At 48.8% G+C, this 8,456-nt stretch overlaps 1 protein-coding gene across 1 annotated transcript in view; it reads right to left on the minus strand.

The window, feature by feature from the left end:
• Cmtm4 (CKLF like MARVEL transmembrane domain containing 4) overlaps positions 1–6,362 on the minus strand; it is a 46,620-nt gene extending 40,258 nt beyond the window's left edge. Inside the window, exon 1 of the mRNA XM_021170451.2 lies at positions 6,040–6,362. Within this exon, the coding sequence (XP_021026110.1) occupies positions 6,040–6,225 (186 nt within the window). The 5' untranslated portion in view covers positions 6,226–6,362. The remainder of the gene's footprint in view (positions 1–6,039) is intronic.
• Between the last annotated feature and the right edge of the window lie 2,094 nt (positions 6,363–8,456).

Genomic DNA, 8,456 nt, shown 5'->3' on the forward strand with positions numbered 1-8,456 from the left:
ATCAGTGTCCACTCCTGAGTGCAGGGATTACCAGTGTCCACTCCTGAGTGCAGGGATTACCAGTGTCCACCTCCTGAGTGAAGATGTTACCAGTGTCCACCTCCTGAGTGCAGATGTTATCAGTGTCCACCTCCTGAGTGCAGATGTTATCAGTGTCCACCTCCTGAGTGCAGGGATTACCAGTGTCCACCACCACACCTGGAGTTTTATCTTTTCAAATGGCTTCTGGGGAACTACTTAAAAACTTCCTCTCCCATGCTTGCTGACTGAACTACCTCCATATGTATATTACATAGTATATATTAATATAAATTATATAGTATATGTTACATATTAATATATAATGCAATTATATCAAATACTAACATAATATGTACATATTCTATATGTATTATATAACTATATTATATATTATTTCTATTGTATATCATATATCATGTTATATGATATATTACAATATATATGATAATTTATATATAATTTTATACACATACATCCCTGTTGAAGTTAGGTATGGTTCGTTCTTCCTACCAGCCCTCTGCTCTCAGAAATAAGATTCAGATTCAAAATATATTTACAAATACCTTGGCCATATAGCTTTTACATATCCCAGTAGTTATTAAGAGAAAATACTTGCATGTAGAACAAAATTCAATATGGAAAGGGAGACAGATAGCGAAAAATGTCTCCCTGCCACTCAAGGCTTCGGCCACCCATTTCTCTAACCCAGAGAAAGAATGGCCAGGGGTACAGCTGTCTAATCACACTACTATAACAAGACACCCTACACTGGCTAAGATAAACAATAAAAATGTACTGCTGCTCTGGAAGTAGCAAAGTCCAAGCTAAGGAATTAGCAGATTTTGTACGTGGTAAAAGCCTACTTCTTACAGTTGACACCTTCTGTACCCACACATAATGGAATGCACCTTCACCATTTCTTACGATGGTACTGACACCATTCCTAAGGACTAAGCTCAAGACTTCCCAAACGTTAACCATTTTTTTTAGCCCAGGCTATCCTCAAGCTCCTTATCCTCTTGCCCCAGCCTGCCCAGAGCTGATAGAGCACCTCACCCTGCTAAGGCTCGGCTCTGCCTCTTAGCCATCTCATTAGTGCCGGACTCCAGGATATGAATTGGAGATTCGGGAGCAGCACTCAGACCACAGCAAGTGTCGGCAGGCTTCGTGAACAGGAGCCCAGAGTTTTGCAGCTCTGCAGTGGCCAGGCACGAAAAGCAACTTCTAAGACTCTCACCTGATAAGAAACACAATGTCCATTCCCAAGGGAACTTCCTGGCACCCCACCCAACACAAACACCTCTCTCTCATCACCACCTCTGGAGCCACTTGGACTGTCCACAAAGACTCAGCTTTTCTCTATACAAAAATCTTGCCAAGAAGGGCACAGTAGTGGCCCACACTTTTACACAAGCACTCCAGAGGCAGAGGCAGAGGAAGAGGCAAGTGGATCTCTAAGGCCAAACTGGTCTACAGAGCGAGCTCTAGGCCAGCCAGGGCCACACAGAAAAACCTTGTCTCTGAAATACACACACACAAGCGTTGTTGAGTTTTTGGAATGCATTATGGCTACAGCTCTCCAGTCCATATACAGTATGTCTGTCCATTTACTTAGGTCACATGGGATTTCTTTCTCCAGTGATTTCTAGTTTTCAGAGTAGAGATCTACATATTATGGTAGATTTCTAAGTATTTCATCCTTTCCAAAGCTAGCAACTGTTTTTGTTATTCTTTTCTTTTTTGGTGAGATGGGTTTTCTCTTCAGCACAGGCTAGCTAGCATCAAACTCTGAGCAACCTTCCCAGCTCAGCCCCCAATACTGAGATTACATACAGGTATGAGCCACTAAAGCAGGCTTTTTTAAAATTTGAATTTCTAATAATTTGTTGCTAGGATACAGAAATATGGTTGATTTTTACATGTTGATCTTATGTATGAAAACCCTGCTAACTCACTATTAATTCTAGCATATTGCCAGATAATTTTCTACAGAGTTGTTCATACCACCTGCACATTCCAGTCTATATCCATTCACCCCTACCCATCCATCCTTACCTACTCACCTCCCCACCCACTCACCTTCCCACCCATCCATCCATCCATCCACCCACTCACCCACCCATCCATCCATTCACTCATCCATCCATCCATCTACCCACTCACTCATCTATCCATCCATCCACCCACCCACCCATCATCCATCCACTCATTCATTCATCCATCCATCCATCCACCCATCCATCCATTCACTCATCCATCCATTCATCTATCCATCCATCCACCCACTCACCCACCCATCCATTCACTCAGCTATCCATCCATTTACCCATTCACTCATCTACCCATCCACTCACCCACCCAGCCTTCATCCATCCATCCATCTATCCATTCACTCATCCATCTATCCATCCATCCATCCATCCATCCATCCACTCATCCATGTTTGCACCAGATTGAGCTTTCGGTATGCTGCTGGCTATGAAGAGCAGGCATCACTGCCTGGCCCCCATCTGAAAGCAAAGCATTTGTTTGTTTCCACAAGTAGGAAGCTAGCTACAGAGCTTTCAGTTAGCCTTTCCAGAACTAAGTTCCCTTTACTTCCACGTTTGCTGACAGCAGTTATTAGAGGTGAATCTGGCGGCTGGTGAGATGATCAGTGAGGAAAGGTGCCTGCCTGCCACTTGAGGATACAAGCCTGATGATTACACTACATCCCTGTAGATCACAGAAAGGTAGAGGAGAGAACCGGCTAACAGAGTCATCCTATGACCGCCACGTGAATGTTCACTGAAAACTGGGGCTTGCCAATTAAGATGGACCAGCAAGCTCCAGGGATTTGCCTGTCTCTGTCTACCCAGGGCTGGCTTTACAAGCACAGGTCCGCAGGCTTTGGAGGCAATCATTTACTGACAGTTATCTCCCAGGCCCTGGTGCCTGGTCTTTAGACCAGCTCTTCAAAGGAGAGGACACCAAAGTCTGTCACAATTAAACCTACTGGCCCAGACCCAGTAACTCTGGGATCTGGGGCCAATAGGCTCTGCATAGTGGCTGCAGCCAGTGTTTACCAGAGTCGAAGGCATGGAACTGTGGCTGTTTTATGCTACGTATAGTTTCTTGATATTCCTGTAGGGCTTTAGTGGAAATGCAGGTTTGGTTTTTGTCTGTTTTACCATCACATCCCACACATCTCAAGAATACAATAAAACACTCTCCAACTGTGCTCCAGGTTACAAACTGACAAGGCTGCCCACCAAGCAAAAGATGTGCGAATCCCAACTCTGAGATGCAAATGCTCAGATTTGCCTCTGAGTCACCTAAGAGAGCACCTACGGTTACCTTAACTCCTTAATTCTGCAATTCCTAAAATGCTCACATGGTCATTTTCCCTCATTCTATGACTGTGGAAAGGGGTGGGACAGAGTTTAGAGATTTAAAGATCGGAGATCTGGGGCAAAGTTTACCCCCTCACTCTTTTAAGGGACGAACACTGCTGACTGCTAGGACAGAGACAAGAGCTAGCATCCGTCAACAGGTTTTCTGGATTTTTTTTTTTTTTAAGATTTTAAAATGTATGTTTAATGTGTAAATATGTGGTCTAGTGAGTATGTGCCACCTAGGTGTCACAGAAGACAGGACATGGTATCAGATCCCCTATAGAGCTAGAGTTACAAGTGGCTGTGAGCCCCAGACCTGGGTGCTAGGAACTAAATCCAGGTCCTCTGGAAGAATGGCAATGGATCTTAACTAGCAAGTCCTCTTCTCCAGCGTCCAGTGCACATGGGAATCACCTAGGAACTGCTGTTAAAACCTAAGTAGGTTGAACAATCATGTTTTCTGCTCCTATCTGATGTTAAAAAAAAAAAAAATCTAAATAGGTTTCAGAGACCCTGAATCACTGAATCTACAGAGGCCTAGGGTGGTGGCAATACTGGACCAAGTGTGGGAAAAAGCAAGGATCTGCAGTTTCCTTAGGCCTCACATCACAATGTCTATAAATACTAAGCCTTTTAAAAGCCAGACTTTACTGAAGTGAAAGAATTAGTGCCTTCCCTTCTCTCTGGGCGGAGTCTGCGCTGTGTGACATCGCAGAAGGACCCTCATAAGGACGTCTTGTTTATTTTCCAGTTTAAATTTCAAGTGTTATCTCTTGGAACTTGTCTGTTTTCTTGAGGGAAGGTGGATCACCCTGAAGGTCCTAACACTCAGCAAGGCTGAGAACCCAGAGGGCAGCACACCAGAGACTGCCACATCACTCAAGTGACCATCTCTTCACTTGCCAGTACACAATCCATAGTAGACACTCGGCAACTAGGAAAGCTTTTAAAGGCTGGCCCCTAAAGTCCTTCCACATGGAAAGTAAGGATGACCACACAACCACACCTCCCCAAAGGAGGAAGCATGGCTGGCTCCTGCTCCTGCTCCAGCTCCAGCTCCTGCTCCTGCAGACAGCCAGGTCCCAGCCGTGAGGGGCTAATGTTCTGTACAAACCACTCCGTCTCCATTCTGAGAGGCAAGATAAGAGTTGTCCTTACTTTCAAAAGCCTGCTAAGTAAACTAAGAAGGTCCCCGACCAGGCCCTGGAGTCCACCTTCTGGCTCCAAGTTCAGCCCTGCCCTTTTCTTACTTCTGATTATCTACACCGCACTCAAACATTAGCTAGCTAGCTCTTTTAAAAAAAGGATTACGTATCTCTCCCACACCAACATTCTCTCTGCTAACAGCAATGGCTAACAGAAGCTTGGTATCCCTGAGAACATTCCAGATCACTGGAGTAAGAGTGTTTTAAAATTTAAAGATAGGTAACTCGCTCCACTTATTTCTCACTAAAGCCCTTTAAAACGAGGCATCAGAAGACCAAGCCTTCCGCAGAGAAGAGAGGAAACTCCCCATGAGTCTGCAACCTACAAACACAGGGACCTTTATTTAAAGGGTGTCCACATATGGTATTTCTCCCAAGAAAGATTAACGTATGCACTCAGTTAATACGCCCGAACAGGCCTGCTGCTCCCAGAAAGAAAATGCAAATATGTTGCAGTTCTGTGCAAAAGGCTTCTCTGTCAGGGTGACAAGTCTAAAAAGTTTTGAGGCCTCGGTGAAAGGCTACCTGTGACAGAGAATAGGAGGAATACAAAGGTTTTTCAAAACTGGACCGTGCCCAGTCCACCACAAAGATAAACTACACTGCCCAAAGGGACCTGCTACAAAACCACAAAACCAAAACAGAATACACAAGCCACAGAACCAAACACTCTGCGGGGGGGGGGGGGGGGGGGGGTTGGGGGGGACCACCAAGAAATGTGCTCTCGAATGCCTAAGTCCAACAGAAAGTTCCCTGTATCTGTCACCTCCCAAACTGGCCGCCCTCCCAGAGTGACTTAACTCTGGGTACCAATTTGGGCAGTCCCAAGAAGCCACCACCAGTGCTGAGACTACAGGATGCTATGAAGGAAGCCAACGTCCGCAGTAAAGACTGGAGGCTTTGTGGGTAGATCTGGACTCCCCCACTGCATCTGGGCTACACGCCTCCATTCAACAAATATTTATTGAACATCCACCATCTGCTGGGCACCCTGCTAGGCGCCAGGGAGGAAACCGTGCCACTGCCCCCGGCCTCTGTTAGCAGAGAACCGTCTGGGGGTTACGCGAGCCGGAAAACCTGCTACAAGTTGCTAAGCACAGTAGTAGCCAGTCGATGGCACGGCCCTCGCAACCGGCTCTGCGCACCAACCTCTTGTCGATAAAGCAGGGAGGGCACAGGTAGGCCCCGGAGCAGGTGTGCAGGCACCCCTGAGGCTTCGGAGCTGCAGAGGGCAGACTCCGGCCGAGGGCGCGGTCCCCAGAGGAGCAGGGACTGCAACCCAATGACCTCGGAGTACGGGGTGCGCGGAGCGGGGACCGCGCAGCCCGAACCCGACTCTGGTCGGCCGGGCCTTCCCCCGCGGCCGGGTGCGGGTAAAGAAGGCGCGGGCTAGGCCGCCGACCCGCCCGCTCGTACCTGGAGCCCCGCCCGGCACCTACCACTTGGGCGACCTTGAGGCGGCCGAGCGCGCCGCGCAGGTAGTCCGGGTCGCAGCGCAGGCCGGCCAGCCCGCGGCGCTGGCTCACCGGCTCGGTGGTGGGTTGGTACGGGCTGCTGGCGCCCGAGATCATGGAGGTGCTCGAGGCCTCGCCCTCGAAGCCGTCCAGCTCCTCGCCGCCCCGCATGCTGCCGCCCCGCGCGGCCGGTTCCCCCGGCGCCTGGAGCGGGCAGGCTCAGAGCGGCCGCCGCATCGCCGTCGCCAGACCACCCCGCCGCCGCCGCCTCTGCGCCCGCCGCCCGCTGCGGCCGCGGCTCGGTCCGCTGGGGCTCGGCTCCCGCCGCCTCGGCAGCGGAAAGGGAGGGAGGCGGGAGCGGGCGCCGAGGGAAGGAGGCGGGAGCCGCGCGCCGGCCCGGAGGGGGCGGAGACTGCGGCCGGCGCGGGGAGGGGCGGGGCGCTGAGGGCTGGGGGCGGGGGGTCGTTGGGGAGAGGAGGGGCGTTGCAGGTTGGGGCGGGGCCGGTGAGGAGCCTTCGTCACGCCCCCACCACGCCCTCACCTGCTGGGCGTCTGGCCCAGACTCCCGGGGTGGTCGCCGGCTGCCCTAGCAAGGAAAGGCCCAGACCAAAAGAAGGAAAAAGGGTGGAGAGAATGGAGACTGACCAAAGAGTCACAAAGCTGCTTTCTCTGCCCGCAGCCTTAGAGCCTGCTTTAGAGAAAGTGGGATCGTCTGCAGGGACTTCCGATGAAAACTATGCTCGGGGCTGGAGGGATGGTATGGAGGTTAAGAGCGTACCTGTGGCTCACAGACTGTCTGACACCCTCTTCTAGACTTGGCAGGCACCTGCATTTTACATGCACATTCATATTCAATCTCTCTCTCTCTCTCTCTCTCTCTCTCTCTCTCTCTCTCTTTCTCACACACACACACACACACACAAATAAATCTTAAAAAGATAGGCTAGTGAGATGGCACAATGTGTAGTAAAGACACATGTCACCAGACTTAATGACCTGCGTTTGATCCCGGGGACCCACATGGTGCAGAAAAATAAGCTAGTCCCTCAATATATAATTAAATGTAAATATAATAAAGATCAGCTGTGTCTCTGCCCAGAACCAGACACAGTGCCTGTTCCAAGCTGGACCTGACTGCAGCTGTGTGACACAGCAGAGTTTAAGTGTGTGTGTTCCCATGCTGGGCACACTGAGACAACCCTATTCTGTGTCAGAGGTACAGCCTGTGAGGGGGTGGGGGAGGTCAGGGTTAATGGAGCCCGCAGAATCCACACAACCCCAGTGTCAATTTGGGATCCAGCATGCTGGCATAGGAAAATATATGAGCACACAGTAGGTGCTTGGCAACTAATATCAGTTCCCTATCCTGGCTGAGAAAAGTTTTGCTACCTCTAAGCATCAAGCTAGGCGACACTCAAATTTTGCCCTGGAGGCATTAATTATAGACCAATTTGTCATTCAAGTGTGAAGACTAATTTTAAGCTTAAGTAAAACACTGACTTTCTAAGAATTGTCACTTTGACACTGAACCTTTCAGCACCCTGAATACAGAGCTTTCTCTGTTCCGGACCTTGAGGAAGGCACCAAATGAAGTGTTATAATCATTACTATTTTACACAAGTGGAGACAAAGCTTTCAGAGTAGAAGTGGCTTGTCCAAGGGCACCAAATATTCAATGAGTAGAACACAAGGTCTATTTCCAAAGCTGAAAGGATACCAGCTTCGATATTTATATTATTTGACTTACTAAATATTTGGAAGGGGGCACTTACTATAAGCTAAGCAATATGCTAAGAATTGGACAGGGATGTTGAGAAGTCTCAGTGGGTAACAGTGTTTGCCACCAAAACTGACCACCTTTGTTTAGTTCCTGTGACCCATGGGTGAAAGAAGAGAGCCAGTCCTTACAAGCTGTTCTCTGGCCTTCAAAAGCACACACCAGAGTCCTGCCACCCCAAGGATAAATGTTAATAGCTTTTTTAAAAACTTGAAGATAGCCGGGCAGTGGTGGCACATGCCTTTAATCCCAGCACTTGGGAGGCAGAGGCAGGNGGATTTCTGAGTTCGAGGCCAGCCTGGTCTACAGAGTGAGTTCCAGGACAGCCAGGGCTACACAGAGAAACTCTGTCTCAAAAAAACAAAACAATAAATCCTTGAAGACAAACTCTACTCTCTCTTAAAACCCTCTTGAAATGGCAGCTACAAAGGTCTATTGATACCACAGGGACAATGAGTAGGAACGGAGACAAAGACGATAGAACACTAGATGCTGGAGAGAAATGTGCACACAGCAACTGATACGGCACATCTAAGAGAATGGACATCCAAGCTTGCCGTGGGAAAGGTTGAAATACAACCCAGATTACACATCACAACAAAAGGCTCAAGGGCGCCAGCAAAGT

Source organism: Mus caroli, chromosome 8 (assembly GCF_900094665.2).
Source record: "Mus caroli chromosome 8, CAROLI_EIJ_v1.1, whole genome shotgun sequence".
Classification (NCBI taxonomy): domain Eukaryota; kingdom Metazoa; phylum Chordata; class Mammalia; order Rodentia; family Muridae; genus Mus; species Mus caroli.